General features: G+C 55.4%; 1 protein-coding gene across 1 annotated transcript; it reads right to left on the bottom strand.

Annotated features, from left to right (window-relative positions):
- Positions 1 to 1,433: 1,433 nt before the first annotated feature.
- CCL21 (C-C motif chemokine ligand 21) lies at positions 1,434 to 4,456 on the bottom strand. Its single transcript, XM_063320171.1, has 4 exons — positions 4,330 to 4,456; positions 3,636 to 3,756; positions 3,331 to 3,517; positions 1,434 to 3,121 (listed from the first exon to the last, which is right to left on the bottom strand). Exons 1-3 carry the CDS (start codon positions 4,397 to 4,399, stop codon positions 3,346 to 3,348), a joined length of 363 nt encoding a protein of 120 aa, XP_063176241.1. The 5' UTR covers positions 4,400 to 4,456; the 3' UTR covers positions 1,434 to 3,121; positions 3,331 to 3,345.
- Between the last annotated feature and the right edge of the window lie 15,005 nt (positions 4,457 to 19,461).

Genomic DNA, 19,461 nt, shown 5'->3' with positions numbered 1-19,461 from the left:
TTCTTGGCTGCACTCTGTGGTTTCTGTCTTGCCTGGCTACTTTCTGCTGTCACTGAAGCCTTTCTGCTCCAGGGTGGCCGAGCTCTCCTAACTTTTTGCGCTTCTTGACAGGATTGCAACTTTCTTGCCTTGCCTGCAGAATGTCTAGGGGGGAAGTTTACCTCTCTTGGACACCCCAGCACACACTGCATCGACGCTGCCTTGTCTCTGCTCGTGGGGCGAAGCAGCGGGTTTGCTCTGCTACAGGTACAACCGTGTGAATCCTCCTCTGCTGCATCATCTCAGAGCATCTGCTTTCCATCACTTCTGTCAGATGGGTCCCGTGGATTCAACTCCTCCATGGAGAATGGGTTTTGGCCCCTGCTGTTCTCTCCAGACCCCAGCCCACTGCTTCTCCTTTCAGCGTCTGGCAGGGAATCTCCTCGGACGTGTTTTCCCTGCAGCCACCTGCCTCGCCAGCAAGAGGCTCCCGCTAACTCTGACACCTCATTTTCCTTAAAAGCAGCATTCTGCAGCAAAGATGGAAGCAGCGGGCAAACACCTGTGTATGTGCAGGCACAAGCACACATTTGTGGTGCTGCATTTGTGTGTCCATGTCCGTGCTCACACGTGCCCAAGCATTGGAGAAACCCCAGCGCTCTTCCACAAGCCCTGCTTTTAGGGTAAAATTTAAGGTAAATTAGAGCACCCTCATGTGCATGTTTTTTAACCTGTCTTAGCCTAAGGCCCACCTAGCACCTGAAGGGAAAAAAACCCCACTGGTGCAGTATTTACCTCTGCAGTCACAGAGACGCCAGGATGCATTTCACGTGCTGGGCTGCTCTGGCCATTAGCTCATGCTTGGCTCTTTGTGATTGCAGACGTATTCGTCTGGGCCTCATTTCCAGGGGGTTTTTGCAATCGTTTCACAATCCCCTGATGCGGTGGCCAGCCCAACAAGGAGTCCCGTAGAAGGCAGGGATGCAGCCCGCTCCAGCAAACGCAGGGCTGCCTCCAGTCCTCCCACGGCAGCCCCGGCCGGCTCCCAGAGCGCGGGTGTCAGTTCCCAGGCTCCCAGCAAAGCCCAGGACAGAGCACAGCCTCATTAATAACTTGGTTTAACGCTGCTTTCCCAAAGCAGCCGGGAGCACAGAGCCCCTGCTTTGAGCAAGCAGTGCTTGGTTTGGGTCAGGGTCGGAGAGGGGGTGAGTAAAAAACACCCTGTACAAAACTGCTTTGTGTCCCTGTGTCTGCTGGCATCTCGGGACCTCTCGGTGGAGGTGGAGGTCCCAGCCCCTGCACCCCAGGGACACAGCACCTGACGGGGGGGGTGTCTGCAACCCCAGGACCTGAGGGGTGACGATATGTGGGGCAGGAGAGCAGCCCCCCACCACCACCACCACCATGCTGCCCCTTCCCACCCCACCACAGACCATCACAACAGCCAGAAGGAGTGAGTTTGGTTGTAAAGGATATATTTTATTGCCTCGCTTCCTGTCCAAAAGCCGGGCTGGCAGGCGGCCGCCTGCTCCCACGTGGAGGGGAGGGCAGCAGGGAGCCAGCTCAGCGCCCGTCCCGTACGCAGGGACGGTATCTTGGACTTCACAGTTTCTTTACACAGCCTTAAAATAATAAACCTAAATGCCCGCCTAATAAAGCAATCAAGACAGATAAACCTGCTTGATAGAGGCACTCAGCTACAAGCTTTACTCCAGCCAACACACAGCCTTTGCTGATACTGTTAAGCCCCGCAAATCCTATTATTGCAATTATATGACTTAATAGACCTTTACTGACCCAAGTCCACGTCTGAAGTCTCTGCAAGCAGATAGCACTGCGGCTGCGGTACAGCCTTTCAACTTGCTCCTTTCGGCATGCCGGAGGGGGTTTGCAAGCAGAAGGAGATGCCGTTTCCCCACCAGCCGCCTTCCCTGGGATCTGTCCCCCCTCTACTCGCAGTCTCACCTTATGGCGTCCCCGGCTTGGTGACTTCTCATTTTGCTAAGGGTTTGGGATAGAGCTGCTCTCAAACGGCTGCAGCGTGTCTGCGATGGGTTTTGTAAAGTCTTCTGTTTCCCCACCTGCACAGACTCAGGTGCAGCCTTCACTAAGTGGGCTCTTTTCAGACTTGGGAAGAAAGCATATGAGTGTTTCTTTTTTTTTTTCCCCCCCAAGAAAAATAGGTATTTGACTTAATAAAGTCTGAATCTCTGACAACAGCAAAACCAAGGGAGATAAACGGGTATAATTCCATTAAAATGAACAACTTGTTCTGATTTCATTGAAATTTTGTACCTAAAAAAAAAAATTAAAAAAAAAAAAACCACAGGGACAAATCCTGTCTATCTTCTTCCAAACTACACTGCAACAGCGCACTACAGAAGCCAAAGGGAAAGCCTAGAAGAGGCCAGACATACAGCTACATTGTCACCCCCGCTGTCCCTAAACTCTCCATCTCCGATGCTGTCAATTGCCCTGTGAGGAAGCTCCTAGCAAGCAGCCCGGGCAGGACCATGGGGACATGGGACCTGCCTGGCACCCCACAGCCCTGCAAGCCAAAAAGGAGCAAACGGGTGAGAGGAAAATGAAAAGCAGCCATCATTTATTTGGTAGAAAAATAAAAGCAATCTTCCAGAAAAGCCAGCCTGCAGCATAAAGGGTACTCTGTGAAGCACAAGGAGCCAGAAGTAGAGCCCTCCAGGAAGAACTGATGAAAGCGCAGTCTTTAAATATAAATACAAATGTATAAACCGCCCCCCCCCACCCCCCGCCCCCGAAAAAAAAATTCACAGGAAAAGCTGCCATCCTGCCAAGCTACAGAAATCCCCTCTGGCAGGAAGGCTGCCCACTTTCCCCTTGGGGCCACGGCTCAGCTGCCACGTGGGTCCAGGTCCCCACTGGCATGGCCATGGGGCAAGCAAAGACCCGGGAACCCCCCCGCCGCCAAGAGCACCCAGCTGGTGCGGGGGTCCCGGCTGGGGGGATCTCTGTGGCAGGCACAGCAGCGCCGAGGGGGCTGCGGAGAAGAGGGCAGCCCCCCCGGCCAGCCCTGTCCTTGCCCCGGGCCATCAGGTGGGTGGGTGGTCTGTGGATGTCCATTGCCGGGCGGTGGGTCAGTCATCGGTGGGGAAGGCAATCCGTCCTAAGGCAGAGGAGGGCAAGGAGGGGGCAGTGAGGTGGGGAGGGACTCAGTAAGAGCACCCACCCCAGCCCGTGGGCTGTTCCCTCACATGACATGCTTTGCCCATCCCCACGCATCACCTTGCCCCAGCAGCTCCAGCTTCCTGTGAGGAAGGATCTGGGATGGGTGGCAACACCATCACCCTATCACCCTGCTCGCCCCACACCTACCTCTTCAGGCCTGACTTAGACCCGCTGCCGCTTCTGCCGCTTGGGTCTGCCCCCGGGACGCGGGGACTGTCCCTTCTTCTTGTCCTTCTTGTCATTCTTCACCTTCTTGTCCAGGTGCTGCATCAGCTTCTGGACAGCAGGGTCGGTGGGAGAGGCGCAGATTTTCTTGTTCTTCTTGGTGATAAACCTGGGTGTGCAGGCAGAAAGGTTTAGTGGAGGGGTGGGCAGGGGGGAGGACATGGGTTGGAAGGGCCTGGCTGGAGCCAGACTGCTCCAGGTGGTCCTGACCGCAGCTGGGTACTCACACGACAGAACGCAGCAAACATCCCGACTCGGATCCCTGGAGGATGTAGGACTTCACCAGGCTCCTGGGGATGGCATTCTGGCTGTTCTTCAGGCAGCAGTCCGAGGCCGAGCTGCCAATGCCTGGGGACAAGGCGGGTACGTGGGAATTCGAACCCTCACTGAGCCAGGGCACCTTCCCAGCCTCAGGGGAGCACAGCACAGCACAGCCGGCTGACGGCACAGGGCTTGCTTGGTGTCATTCATGGGAGAGGTGCTGGGGCAGCACGTGAGGGTGGGAGCTCTCAACCCCAGTACCCAGTTGCAGCTCAGACCCTGCCCCGCACATATGTGACACTAATTTCGCTGCCAGCAGAGGGGAAACTGAGGCAGAGATGGGCTCCTTGCGAAGGGACTGAACCTCGTTTTCCTGCCTGCGCCTGCGCCGCTGGAGTTCTGCTGCCCCACCACCCACGTGGACACACACACATGGGTTCCCAAGACAAGCAACCACTGGAAGCCAACGCCGCACACCATCCAGACGTACACACATACACACACACACACACACACACACAGAGGACTGCGCTCCAAACCCCACAGCCCCAACCATGCACACCCCCAAAACACCCCCCAGCACCCTGCACAGACCCCGCCGAGCACCCATCCCCTGCCCCATCCCACCACGGGCAGGCAGGAGGGCTTGGTGCCCCTCACCTTGAGCCTGGGCGATGAGGAGGGTAGCAGCCAGCAGCAGCAGCAGGGGCAGGAGGAGGCGCAGAGCCATGGCGGGTGCTGAGCCGAGCAAGGCTGGGGAGCAGGACGCACACTGCTGCCTTGTGCCGAGGCTGCTCCTATTTATCTCCGGATGCTTTGCTTTCATTTTCGGCCAGCCTGGCAGGCAGCCCACCAGCCGGCCGAGGGCTGGGTGATGGAGAAGCAGGAGGGTGGGGGATTCCTGTAAGCTGTGAGCCCCCCCTTTACAGATGCGTCCTGTCTTGTTCCCAGCTGCCCATCACGGCACGGGGTGCCAGGTGGGGGGCACACTGGAGACAGGGCCCCCATCATGGCTAGATGAGTTTGTAGGCTCCTGTTTCCTGTCTGGTCCCTCAACCTGCCGCTACCTGCTCTCGGTGGATTGGGTGTTGCTGCTTGCCCGTTTGCTTCCCAGACAGGGATTCTGGCAGGTGGCCAAGCCATTAGGGAAACCAAGGATTCAATCTGTTTTGTTTCTTCACCTCGTGCTTCGCTCCCAAGCCGAGCCACCAACCCCACACAGGTGAGAAGGGTCTCAGGGTGACCCCACATCCCAGCCCCCTGAGCACCCATCCCTGTCCAGCTGCCTCGGGGGCCTCCCCAAAGAGCTGAACATGTCTGTAGGGCTGGGAGATGCAGGGGATGGACTGCAAATGGGGCTGGGGGCAGTGGCACAGCCCACCGTGCATGGGTGCTGATGCTAAATTGTTGGGAGCTGAGGACGAGTGCAGATCTCGACTAGCTAGAGGAATGGGCTAATGGGAACTTCCTGAGGTTCAACGCAGACAAAATGTGAAGTCCAGCAGGTGGGACGGTGTGACCCCATGCAGCCATATAGGTTGGGCATGGATGGCAAGACAGGGGCTATGCAGAAGTGGACCTGGAGGAACTGAGAAGGAGCCCTTGGGGCACCCTGGTGGTGGCAAAGGCCACCCAAAGAGACAGTCGCATGGCTGGACCAAGCCCTGAGCAACTTAGTGAAACACCCGTCCTGCTCTGAGCAGGGGATGGCCAAAGACCTCCACACTTCCATGCACTTGCCAAGATAAGGTCTGAAAGAGATCAAGGATGGAGGTTTCACAACCACTTTGGGCAACCTGTTCCAGTGCTTGAAGTGTTCTCATGTTGAAAACTTTTTCCCCGCTATTTAATTGGAAATTCCCTTGATGCATCCAGTGCCACTGCCTCTCACCCTGATCCAGGGTCCCTCTGAGAAGAGCTGGACACTGGTGTCTCTCCAGCCCCCCCAAGCAACCCGGAAGGAGCCCCCTTTGCCGTCTCATCCCTAGCTTCACCACCCCACCACTCACAGACCCTCTCTGCCTGCCCTGGCCTTCAGCTATTTGGCCAGCCCCGCTCCCGCTGCTCGGTCACCCGTCTCCCCGGAGCCCCAGTGGATCACAGAGCTGTGATGGGGTCTCCTTGATCTGGTGGGGACCGAACCCCTTCCCTGGCCCCACTGCCTGCACTCTGGGATGCAGCCCCAGGACTTTTCACTGGTTCCTGATAAGGACCCTCATAAACCGTTATCAAGGGCAATGAGTAACCCAGGGGGAGACCAAAGTCCGGGCTGATGTAGAAAGAAGAGTCACGATAAGATGCCCAGGCTCTTGCCCCCCTCAGCATGGAGGGGGCAACCAATACTGGCGCAATGGTGGGGGGGCTCATCAACAACTGCCCTGCAGCCCTCTTTTGGGCAGAGACCAGCAAGCTGCAGTGGCTTGCTGCCTTCCTTGGGGGAAGCTGGGTCTGCCTGGGGCAGGGTGGAATCCAGGGCTGCGCTCCTGTGGCTTCCCCCATCACCTGTGCAGAAGAGAAAGGGAGATCCCATGCTGGGGGGTACCCATGTGCCCAGCGCCCCGATGTGGGGAGGCAGCTCCCCACACACCCATGCAGCACCGAGGTGGATGTGGTCTCAGGCAGCAGCCCCCGGGGCATGTGTCAGGCACGGGCCACGCGCAGCAGCGGGTTGCATCTCCCCAGGCTGCCTGGCGGGATTGGGAATTGGACCCTGGATGTGCCCTATGTGCTGTCACCCATCCTTCCGACATCAAAATACCGGTGGCATCAGGACAGGGCAGGAAAATGAGAGTCACGCTGGCTTTTACTGCCTTTCCAGCCTTTATTTGTGCAGCCCCTCCAGGCAGCAATGCCCACCTGAGCACCCGGATGAACCCTTGCCCTTGGCGCATCTGGGACACTGTCCCACAGCAGATCCATGTGCTGGAGAAGCTGAGGAAGCACTGATCCCGTAGCCATCCACCCTAGTGAAGTGCGTCCTAGGGCCTTTGTGGTATGTGGACAAGGGACGTGGATGGAGGGGACACATGTCACAGGATGCCCCCAGCATGGACTGGTCCATCCCAGGGGTCCCTCCACTCCTGAAAGGGCCCAGGAGAGCTCTGTGGTTCCAGTGCGGAGCCCAGTTCCCTTCCCTGCAGGCGCCTGGAAAGTCCCTGGCTCTCTGCGTGTTTTCAAGACACTGCAGCAGCATCCTCTGGCCAGATGCCAGTCCCAAATACGGTCTGAGCTGCTGAGGAGGGTCAGGGCACACGTTCCCTCCACAGGCATCACTCTTTGGCAAGTCTCTAGTTGCTGCAATTTGCACCCTGAAGAAAGTAGCCGGCTGAGCAGACAGACCCTCACTCCCATCCGTCCAGGGAAGGTGGATTGGAGAAGACGCAGGAGGGAACAAACGAAGGGCAGGGGTACTCGGCCGTTGCTCTGGCCCAGCAATGCACCTGTGTGCCTGATCAGCAGGGACCCATGGAAACTGGCATGGAGGTCTGCACCCCATGTCCCCTCCTGTCTCCCTTCCCTCAGAGCCCCCAGTTCACTCCTTCCTCCCCTCAAGCGCCTTCCTTGCTCTGTCACCTGTTCCCCCAGCCTAGGAAAAAAGCAGGGCACTTCTGGCAATGACAGAGGGGTGAGCATCCCTGTTTACAGGGGTGTCACAAGGCAGAATGAGCTTTAGGGATACAGAGGAACTGCTGGGGGTGGAGTGTGCAGGCAAGGCTTTTTAGGACTCTCCGACACCAACAGCCTCCAACAGCCACTCTGACCAGGCACAATTTCTTGCACGCACCCGCATAAACACATATCTCACCAGTGTGGGCTCCTGCAGCCACCAGCCTTTTCCCAGAGCGAAGAGGTGCAGGATGGAGGCAGATGCAGGAGACCTCCAGGCTGCAGGAAGAGGGGAGGATGTCCTAGGCAGAGACTATGTTTTTTGCACACCGAGTGTACAAAACCAGTGGGACCATAGCAAAGGTCATCCAACCGCCTTGCTTGTGAGCCTTTCCCAGGCAGTGAAACCACTGTGGGAGCTTGTAGGGACTCACTCAAGCCTCCATCCCAAGTGCTTCCCGCGTTTGCAGCCTGCACCCCAGCATCAGAGGCTGGAGTTTGCCTACGAGTTACTTCCCTGGCTTCCAGCATCACAGGAACCGCCGTTTCCTGGCATCTCACCCCAAAATGCCAGGAGATCCTCTGTCTGCTGACCCCTCAGCCCTCTGCTCACCCAACCCTGGGCTGTCCTGTCTCTGTCCCGCTTAACCAGACAACAGGGTCTGCTCCCCGAGTGGCTCGGGGCTGGGAGCATAGGCTCCTCGGGTACACTCACGGACCAAAGGCATTGAGGGGAGCCAACCAGGGGGACTGGGAATTTCCAAATCTTTCTGGACGCTGCCTCCAAGTTAAAGTCACTGCTAACAGGAACAGGGTCGCGCAGCTCAGCTCAACCCGCTGACCAGCAAATTCCTTCCTGCAGAGGCCCCGATTCCCAGGACCCAGCACCGAGGTAGTTTGCAAAGCCCAGTGTGGAAAACCCCCAAGGCTGGGAAGGGGAGTGGGCTGCCTGCCAGGCACACCGTATAGAAGCGCCGTATAGCGAAACAGTCCTCGGGAAGCAGGAAAGAATTGCTGGAAGCCGGCGGCACATGAGCCGGGCAGGGTCCCTTGCTGGCTGCCGCGCTGTCCCCGGGTGTTCGGCGAGGCTGATGGGAAGGGTGGGATGAACACAACATGCTGGGAAGGGCAGGGAAGCAGCTCCCCGAGCGTTCCCTCCCTGTGCACGGCTGCTGGAGCTGGCTGGGCTTGGAGAGGGTCTTTGACCAGGAGAAGTTTTCCCCCCCACACACACCCCCAGGTGGAAATTTGGTTTTCCAGCTGGATGTGGGTGCAAGGAGTTAACCCTTTGGTTGCTGTCACGGCTGCAGGGCAGCTCAGCCGCTTCAGGACAGGACAGGCTCGCTGATGGAAAATGTTCAGGGGGGTGGTGAGTGGGCTGAGAGGGGCCCGAGCAGATCCCGTGCAGCAGCAAGATGCCCTTTTCCTACAGCATCCTCTGCATGGTGTGCAGTGCTGCCTGTAGTGCTCCCTCGGACCTAAAGGCAAGGAGCCGGGCAGAATCTGTGTTCGCTCTCCCTGTGGAAAGCACATGGTCAGGCTTGCTCAGCTCTCACCCCTCCTCATCCAGGCATTACCCAGCACGCATGACCCTCTGGCCTTGGGCTCTTGTGAGTGTGCAGATCTGTCACTACATACCAGGAAATGGTGATGTGGCTGAAAGGGGTGATGGCGCAGAGCCTGTCCCTCTGCATCACAGCAGAGACATCCACGGGGTGGCCGAGGCTCGCGGTGGAAAGGGGACACAGCGAGAAGCCCCTGGTCTCGGCAGACATGCTAAGCCAGAGAGCAGCGTTGCTGCAGGGAAGAGGGGTCAACGGGTGTTTGCATAACCCTCCAAAAACCGGGCCTCTCAGGCTCAGCCCTCCCTTTTCCACTGAGAAGCGCATCCATCCTCCCTCCAGAAATCCCACGGCTCATCGTTTAGTGGCGTAAAACTTAGTGGAAGCTGCTGGCGACAACCCAACCTTCGCCAAAAGCGGAGATGTAACAAGTCATAAATCCTCTCACGGCGAAGTGAGCGGCAGCCCCCAAAGCGATGCACGGCATGCATGCCAGCCGAGCCTGGAGCTCCACGCCATTTGGAACTGGTGGGTTGGCTGGGCTCTGCCTGGGCTGGGATGCACACACCCGTACGCTTGGTGCAAAGGCATCGTCCCGGCGTGTGAATTCAGAGACTCAAGAAGCTGGTGGGGAAAAAAAAAAAAAAAGCTGGTGGAGTTTTGTTGGAGAAGGAGCTGCTCCTTCTCCATCTCGGTACTGAGAGATGTCGGGCTTTGTGCTTGACACTGGGCAGAGCTGTGCTGGAGACGCCTGACGTCTGCCCTGCAGCCCCCTCTGCCCCATGTTTCTGTCAGGAGCTCAGCTCCATGGGACGGAGAGCCCGGATCAAGCCTCCAGAGCCAACAGCAGCTGGCACACACAGCAAGTTTGTCAGGAACGGGGAATTGGAGACAGAGAAATTAAAGACGCCGAAGGGAAATGAAGCAAAACATTGAGAAGGCTCTGGAGAGTTTGCAGAAGACTTTAGAGCAATGCATAAACTAGGAACTGGACACGCTTCAGCCAAGACTGGAAAACACCAGAGAAGGGCTCTGCTCCTGGTGATGGCTCAGTTGCTAGAACCAGGGAAGCAGACACCCAAGGTCCAGGCAGCGGTGGAAAATGCAAAAGGCTGAGAGAAAGCAAATACAAAGCAGATGAAGCCCCACAGGACTAAAAGCTGCCTGGCGTTCACACCAAGCAGAGACCTGCCGTGTTGCCTGACAGCTTCATGGGCCACGAGCAGCTGGACTTGGCATCAGAGGTAGCACTGGTGGCCAGGAGCGCACTCGAATATCGTCCGGCCGAGCGCTTCCCAGCAGCCTACGTGGAGAGGAAACAGCTGCTGGAAGGGAAGGAAAGGGCCGGGGGATCTCCAGGAGCCCAACTCCACACTCAACAGGTCTCATCCTGCCCGGATATAATTAAAAGATAGGAAGAAGTTATATACTCCACACTGAAATATAACTGGTCATAACAGTAATTCAGAGCAGCAGGGCAGATCGATGGAGCTGTCAAAACCCTGCAGTAGCTGACTCCACCTCATGAAGATGTGAAGAGTGACCTGAGGGTCATTTTGGCACCCAGGCAGACAGGAATAATGAGGAGGGGATGCCCTGCACCACCAAGGAGACCTGCACAATGCAGAGCAACCTCCTCCGGGGCACACACAGAGCAGGGACTAGCCCAGCTGCACCTGGGGAGTCAAGACTGGCCATTTGACTTGGCCATCAAATTGGTGACTCCAAGAGGAGGCAAGGGGCACACGCCTGAACATGAGGAAAAACAGTGTTTGGAGGCGGCACTCTGCTTGAGATGCCGCAGCCGGCCGGCGAGCGTCTGAGCTCTTTGGTTTGGCGGGTGGCTGCAGGCGATGTGTGGCGGGCTGGGAGCAGCGCGAGGGGCTGGAAATTCCCTTTGGGGCTGGGGATCAGGCGAGACGGCTGTTTACAGCAAGGGAAGAGCTGCAGGGCCAGAAGCCGGGAGACCTCGCGGCAGCATCTGCCTGCCAAAGCCCTGCGGAACTTGCAATGGCAGCTCTGGGAAAGTCACCCAGTCAGTTTGCAAGACCCTCCTGGAGGGTGCCTGGCTCAGGCATCAGGAGGAAGGGGATACACACCACCATAACCCACCAACGGGTCCCATCCCAACGTCTGGGCCAGCAGAGCAGACCATGCATGTTGCAGAGGCCTGGAGGAGCTCAGAACTGCCAAGACGAGACTGAGCCCAGGCCCTGTCCCACGTGCCCCAGAAGTGACTGACTGTGGTCACAGTCACAAAGCAGAATTTCTGCCCCCCAAGAATACCACGAGAGCTGCAGCCCCAGTTCCCATCAGTGCAGGACTCCACTCCAGGCCCACAGCTGACAGTTGCCAGCATTGCAAAGCCCCACATGACTGCACCAAGGCAAGGTTGCAGTCAAGAAAGAGGTTTATGAGACCAGTTGATATGGTTGGCATCACTTGATAGGCAGGGAAAGCATCCTTGAGACATGCTGCTGTCTCCATTGCCTATAACTACCTCCCAGTTGGACATCGGATCACTTAGACAAATACCACAGCCCCTGAAAACCCCCAGGACACAGCTGTGGCAAATGTGGTCAGTCCCATGCCCATTGGGTTTCTCTCTCCACTCATCAGGGAGAGGAGGCCAGATCCAAATCTTCCCACCATGTTCCAGATAAAAATCATTCTCTGCCTGTTCCCATCTCTTACCACTCTCTTCAGGGCCTTATTAGACTGATGCTTGATGCTGAGTTTGGCAGGACGTGTCCCACCAACAACTCACAGCAGTGGTTTCACCCTCCCATCACATCCCAGGGGTAGCACAGCTTTAACTTAAAAATAGGCTGCTCTGCTGTTGTGGGCTAACCCCAGCAAGCAGCTAAACCTAGAGCTTGGTCGCTCCCCCAGCCAACTGGGATGGGGGAGAGAATCAAAAGGGTAAAAGGGAGAAAACATGTGGCTTGAGATAAAAGACAATTTAATAAGTGAAGCAAAAGCTGCATGCACAAGCAGAGCAAAATAATGAATCAATTCACTACTTCCCATTGGCAGGCAGATGTTTAGCCACCACCGGGAAAGTCTTCATCATGCTGAGGAAGTAAATACCTTCTTCGCAAGTAGTGGGTATTTGGGAAGACAAATGCTATAACTCCATACTTCCCCCCTTCCTCCTGCTTTCCCCCAGCTTTTACTGCTGAGCACAACACCACATAGTATGGGGTATCCCTTTGGTCACCTGGGGTCAGGTGTCACACCTGTGTCCCCTACTAACTTCCCGTGCACCCCCAGCTTAGAGAAAAGGCCTTGAGACTGTGCAAACATCATTCGGCAATAATTAAAACATCCTTGTGTTGTCAACGCTGTTTTGGTCACAAATCCAAAACACAGCACCATATGAGCTACCATGAAGAAAATTAACTCTATCCCAGACAAAACCAGTACAATTTCCACCCCACGCTCAGGCCCCTCACCATCCAATACAGTCTCATTAACCACCAACCTCCTGCCCATCCTTTGATTTATATGTAGATCTCATTCCCTTAGTCCTTGGGCCAACCCTGTAAAAAGTCCATAAAATGTCCATTAAGTTCATTTAGTTGATAACTTTGTGCCCCATCTAATACGGTGGTCACTCAAAACAGGAGAGGTGGTGTGTTGCATGGATTTACAGTACGCCAAAGCCAGCTCAGGTGGGGTCACTGCTGCACTTGCACTGCTTCTTGTGAGTCTGGTCCCCCATTGGTTCAGGTGGTTCCTTCTGTAGTAATTCCTGTAACATGGAACTCTAGTCATGGGTTACAACAACGGAAAGGTACATCCTCTACAGTCCCCATCCCTGGTCCCTGTAGACCAGGCTATGGGATTTAACACTGCAATGAACTCCTCCCTTTGCCCTTGCTCTGCTGTAAACTTATCCATGGGCCACAGTCCCTTCAGGGAGGAACCTGCTCTGGTGTGGCAGGGGAGGCTGGACTAGGTGACCTTTAAAGGTCCCTTCCAACCTAAACTATTCTATGATTCTATGGCCGTATCTGTGGGCTGCAATGTCTTAGGGATGTTCTTGCTCCAGTGTGGCCTTATCCATGGGCCACAGTCTCTTCAGGGGTATACCTGCTGTGGCATGGACTTATCCATGGCCACAGATGCTTTGAGGTGTCCCAGCATGGCCATATCCATGGCCACAGATGCTTCAGTGTGTACCTGATGCAAAATGGACATATCCACAGCCATGGACACCTTGGGGTGTACCTGCTTCCATATGGACTCATCCACAGGTCACGGTTCCTTGGACTCCAGTTCGCACCTGAGTTCCAGCCTGTCCAGTACAGCAGCACGTAAGCAGCAGCAATGCCCTGGCCATCTGCCAGCCTAGCCACATCACCACTGCTGTTATCTAAACGACCCCAGGCACAGCCGAGTAAGATGATAAGCAGTATGGCACGCAACAAAAGCAAAAAGGAGGCACTAACAAGCACTAGACTCCAGTAAAGGCTAACAAGCCTCACGGAAAGCACAGGAGCCTTCCAATTAGTAGCTAAATAGCTATAACAGCTATAAATTTGGTCTAGCATGCTCCAACCAAATCTTTCATTATCTCGAACCCTTCAAGCACCACACTTGGTGCCAAAAAAGACTCTATCTCAGACGAAACCGGTACATCTGCCATATCCCACATGAACAACTTCCTATTCCCTGGTTAGAGCTTCAACAGCCCTCTCCGACTCTGCCCATGACACTGTGGAAGCCCCAGGTGGGATCACTGCAAGCACAAATTGCAAAAGCCAACCTCCTTCTGCCGCTGAGGCCAAAATACAATAATCAGGGATCTTTATTTCAATAGACATGAAGGACAAAAACAATGGTTGTGTTCATCACATCTGACCACAAGCCAGGAGCTATCATCGACTGAGACCACTGTCATGATCAATCAGGTCAATTTCTCTTTTGTAAGCACAACCCAGATAGCCCTGCTGTCCATCAGTATGTCCTGTCTCAATAGTTTCAGCAGCCAAAATAACCTCTACTTACAAAATATGTGGCTGGCACAAACACCAGGGAATCACAAACAGGGCATGGGAATTGGTGTATCCTTGTGCACACATACGTCACCAGACAACTGCTGACATCATCCAGTTCTGGAGACAACATTTCAGACAAAAAAAAAAATTGGATAAGGATTTTTAAAAGTGTTGAGGAAGGATATGGCTCATATCCAAGCTAGAACCTCCCTTATGGCACAGGGGAAGTTTTAATAGGTGTCTCAATGAGGCAGGAAAATGGTGTGCAGCCTTCACAGGCACCCAAACACATAGTGTCTGACCAGATTTGCCCCACAACAGTATGCATCAGGCACATTTACTGCCTCAAAGCTGCAGGGCCACACCAGAGAGCAATAGGCAGTTCTCCATCACTCTGGTTGTCCATGGCCAAGTTCGTTCCCCACAGTAACTGTGATGATGAACCCTCTCGTGTCTAAAACACCAGTTTCCATGAGGAACACCCCAAAAAACAAGAAAAATCAGGTACACCCCCACCTAATACATCACGAGGAAATCCTACAATGGGCAGGACCCCTGGGCTTTCCAGGGATGGAGAACTGGTGGCATTTGCAGAGACTGTGGAGCATTTCTAAAGCCTCAGACAGCCCCAGGGTGCTCCAGGAATGCCATCAGGTTAGAGCTCAGGATGAACTTAAGCCAAATGTCCGTGGTCCCTCTGTGCTTCCGAACCATGAGCTGCTTCTCACTCTACAAGACTGGGTTGCCCTGGAAGAAGGATCTTGGCCAAAAAACAGTAGAGGAAACTGGCACCTCTTCTGGAGAAGAGCCCGAACCCTTCCTCTCTGCCCTGGGGAGGAGATGAACAAGCAATCTGCCTTGACCCATCTGGTACTTCCCACAGCCCAGAGTTGCTCTGTCCCGATGGGCTGGTGTGTCCTGTCTCCATCCTTGTGATGTGTCTTCAGAGCCTTGGCAGGCAGATGCTGCCGCGAGGTCTCCCAGCTTTTGGCCCTGCAGCTCTTCCCTTGCTGTAAACAGCCGTCTCGCCTGATCCCCAGGCCCAAAGGGAATTTCCAGCCCCTCACGCTGCTTCCAGCCCGCCACACATCGCCTGCAGCCACCCGCCAAACCAAAGAGCTCAGACACTTGCCGGCCGGCTGCGGCATCTCAAGCAGAGTGTCGCCTCCAAACACTGGTTTCCCTGTGCTCTGGTGTGTGCCTCTTGTCTTCTGACTCCTTAAGAGACCAGTTCAATGTGACACATAAGGCCTTTTGCCCTTTGCAGAGGGCGGTGGAGACAGCAAGATGGTCCTAGCACAGCCAGAGCTGTTGTGGCATATAGACACTGGATAGAGGGTGTCTCAAAGCAGACCTGCCTCTGGTGGCCCAGCTGTTGGGTGGCTCTCCACATACCCATGGAGCCCTGCACCGTGGGCACTCCAAAGTCCAACTCCCCATCATAGGATGTTGGGGTGCAGGGGTCCCATCCCTGCCTCCCCCGATGGGTCCTGTCCCGAAGCCTGGGCAACAGAGCAGACCCTGCGTGTTGCAGAGGTCTGGAGGAGCTCAAGGCTGCCAAGACGAGATTCAGACCAGATCGTGCCCCATGTATCCCAACAGTAATTGACTGTGGTTGCAATCACGAAGGGGATTTTGCACCCCCAGGAAGACCACAAGGGCCATGGCCCTAATTCCCATCTGCACAGGGCTCTGCTCCAGTACCGAAGGCCTCTGTGAGAGTTGCCAGCATTGCAAAATAACAGCCTCACTGGAGGGAGAGGGGGAAGATGTACAAACCAGCAGCAGAGGATTGTGTGCCACTTCAGTGCTGAAAGCCCTGGGGATGTTCCTACCCTCTTTGTATTCACCTTGTGCTTCCACCTCTGGGAACAGGACCACCGGGGGTCTGCAAGCCCGGATCCCAGCTCCCCCCATGAGCTGGGTGCCAGCTGCCCAGTGACAGGACCTTTGCACTAAGCCTGGAAAACAAAAAGCTAAAACATCTCCCCTCCTTGCCACACAACGGTGCATCCCTTCACGATCCAACAGCCAAAGCTTTGTGGTTGGAGATGGAAACTCGATGTTGGTGCTAAAATCCAGAGCAGGAGAGGCAGAGAGCAGAGTTCAGAGCATCTCCTGTTGTTTCTTAAGTGGGCATGGGCAGAAGGCATGGTTACCTGTGATGCTGGCAGTGCTGTGGTATTCAGAGCTGCAGATAAGGGGCTTCAGACCCACACAGACACCCCCTCTATTTGCCTGATGCCTCCAGCATCATGGAAAGGGCCACCACGTGCTTTTGTGACAAATCAGGATTTCCTCCGAAGCACCATCTCTATTTGCTCTTCCAAACAGTAAGATCGAACCAGCCCCACAGCTCCCCTCGCCAGAGGGGTGACAGCACTCAGGGGCAGGGGATGAGGGCACAAGCCTCAGCACAGCCCCACCACAGTCTGGAAGGATGCCCTGAACTCCCCTGGGGTGCAGGACCCCCCATCTTCTTCTGCTCCCATCTACAGAGGCCCTGGTGCTCCAGGGAGGTTGTGTGTCCCCATCCCGCTGGCTCACCCTGTGCCAGGACAGCATTTGTACGCATAAAGATTGGTCTAAGGAGGCTTGAGGAGAGGGTTTGGAGCACAAACACATAAGCCGGGTAGCATGTTTACAACCGAAAGCACATAGAGCACTCCGCTCTCCAAAAGGGGAGGCTGGAACAGCCAGGGTGCATGGCCGACCTTGCACCTCTGCATGGCTCCAGCGTCTCACACAAGTAACCTCAGCTTGGGGGACCCACACCTCCTACCATCAGGCCTGTCACACCAACCCATCTCCTCCCTGCCTCTTGTTGGGTGCCTTTTCCTCTCCTGTCCTCGTGCTACTAGATACTAGATGATAGATCTTCCCAGAACTTGTTGAAATTTACAATTGCTCATGTATCACAGCGAATTAAAAGATTAAGCATATGTCCAGGCTGCCGAGCCCAAGCCGAGCACACAGCCAGGATTGCACACAGCCGCCTTGGCTGGAGCACTGCAAAGATAAGGATAACTCTCCAAACATCCAAGCAGCTCTTGGAGGTCAAGTCGCTCTCTCTTCCCACTTGATGTTATCTGCCTTGGGATCTCCTGGGTCACACACAGACATCAAGAAAAAAAAATCCCTTTCTATTTAAAAACTTTCGATTGCCAGAGATATCCTGCAGCTTGGGGATGTGCTAGGGGCTAAGTGTCTCTATAGACACGTGCACCGTCTTTATGGTCACCGCCGTACCCCTGTCAAATATTGGCATAACATTTTCTCCTAAATCTTCTGGAAATCCCCGCTGTACTGAGACTTTGGCCGGTGCCTGTGCTCAGCACACTTTGATGGAATAGGCATTTTATATATACTAAAGCCAGTGACGCAGGACGTTAGAAGAGCTCTTCTCTGGTGGGCGCAGCCCATCTCACATCTCCCACATCTCCCTTCAAGGACCTCCCTGAAACAACACACTGGGTCTGTCCATCTCCACCGCAGTCCCTTGACCGTGAAAGACCTCAGTGTGCTGGCCCCAAGCTGCCCGAGAAATCCTGAGGGCAGAAAGCTACAGCTGGGGGACCTGCAGCCCAGGCCCCCCCATCCAACCCACCAGGCATCTGTTTGGGGTCTCCATGGAGGCAGGAATCGCATGGTCATCTGTGGTCTGCACTGCGCAGGGCTAGGACTGAGCAACGCCATTGTCTCCTCCAGCCTTAAACAACAAACCGTGTAATCAGAAGCCCAGAGGAACAAGAAACAAAGGGAGATGTGGCACCCACACCTTCCTCTGTACTCAGGGCACAGCCAGGGCTCTCCTGGCCATCCCTGGCCGCCCAACCATCTGCGGGCCAAAGCCACTGACATGCCCCACACTGCTCGCTCCCTTCTCCCACTCTGAGGATGCCCCCATAAAAAGCTGTCCTTTGAGTCCCTCAGCACTAAACTCAACAACGTGCAATTTCTGGGAAGCTTTGGATCTCACATGTGTTTGTCCCTCTTCCCAGGCTTCCCAGCTGCCCAGCTGTTCCTTTCCATTTGAGCTAATCACAGAGATTAAGGCAAAGACCCAGCCTGGAAGGTTTGCAAACAGCTCCATCCTGTTTCTGCAAACAGCTTTTGCAGTCGCACTCTTGCACAAAAGCAGACGGGCTAATAAACCCGTGGCATCTGTGCAGGGAGTTCCCAAGAAGGGCTCAGTGCTAAGCCAGCCCAGCCAGGAGCCAGCCAATGCCACTTCCAGCCACCAGCCTTGGGACGCTGCAAACCACAGGGCCACCGGGCACAGGTCCTTCAAAGGGGAAGCTAAGGGAGGTAGCAAGGCTGGAGAAAAGGTGCCCGGAGCTGTCAGAGAGAAGACTCAAGTCCATAACACATCTCACCATAGATCCTGGCTCCCGGTGTCCCCTGTCCCCCCAAGAAGTCTGCCCAGGTGTCACCTCCATCCTCCCAAGCACACTAACACACTTACACCCTCAGAGACCGGGGAGCCCACCATCCCTGGCAGGGCATGGTGAACCCCACCACCCCGGCAGGGCATGGGGGAGCTGAGCAGCCAGCCCAGGGCAGAGGGGACCTTCCATCCCAGTCCTCCCAGCCACAGTCCCCTATCCTTGTGCTGGCCTGCGGCTGCGGGATGGAGCTGCTGGCTGGAGCCACTCATTACTAGATTGACTCCAGATTTTGCAGACTTCAAACTCTTATGGCCAGGAGACTCCAAGCCAACATGACGGAGAAGCCATCCTGCATCTGTCCAGCTGCGTGAAGACGTTTCCGCAGCCACCCACCAAGCAAGCCGCTGTGCCTGTCAAAGTAAACAGGTTGTCCTCCCTCTACTAACAAGCTGGAGGGATCACTTTGAACCCCCAGCCCATCTGTAGCCCCATGTTTGCCATCATTTGAAGCAAGCAGCTTGCAGCTGGCCTTGCTGTGGCTGCATGGGGAAAGAAGGGGGTGCAGCCACCTGGGGGTCCTGATGGGCTGCAGCATATGATGGGCAGTTGACAAACATGACCCTTCCCAGCCGTTCGGCGATGAGTCCCAAGGGATAGATGTGAGGGTGAGCTGGGGAGGAGAGAGAAGCCAGATGGTTCTGTAAGAGGGGCTTGTGATTGAAACGCACTGTTTTTCTCCAGCATGGTGGAGAAGATCTCCCAGTATCGCTGCTTTTGAGGTGAAGAAGATATTTCCTTCAGCAGTTTTCCGGCAAGAGCATGACAGTGGGCTAAAATGCACTTCTCTGACGCGCATGTGCTTTGGGGACACAAGGTGGCTGATGTTGCCAACACCAGGGCATGGGCAAGAGCCCACAGCCCATTTCCCTGGCAAGGCAGGGACCCAAGCAAGTCTGTTCAACTGTAGGCAAGTCAAACGAGGCGGTCTGTCCTTGTCTCCTTCCCTTCCCTGCCACCAGCCCCCTCATCCTCCCCGGCGCCAGCACAACACAAGGCTGGGGTGATTTTCAGCAGGCTCAAGTGGCTGGAGACACTGGGCTTCACTTACAGCCACACCAGGACCCCCTCTGCCTGCCGGTGAGATGTTTTGAAGGCAGGCAACGGGCAGTGCTTGCATCGCTGCAGAGCACAAAGCTGAGGCTAAGCATGGTTGGAAAAATCCAGTCAGGGCAC

Source organism: Chroicocephalus ridibundus, chromosome Z (genome assembly GCF_963924245.1).
Source record: "Chroicocephalus ridibundus chromosome Z, bChrRid1.1, whole genome shotgun sequence".
NCBI classification, from domain to species: domain Eukaryota; kingdom Metazoa; phylum Chordata; class Aves; order Charadriiformes; family Laridae; genus Chroicocephalus; species Chroicocephalus ridibundus.
This window is presented reverse-complemented; position numbering and strand designations above follow the sequence as displayed.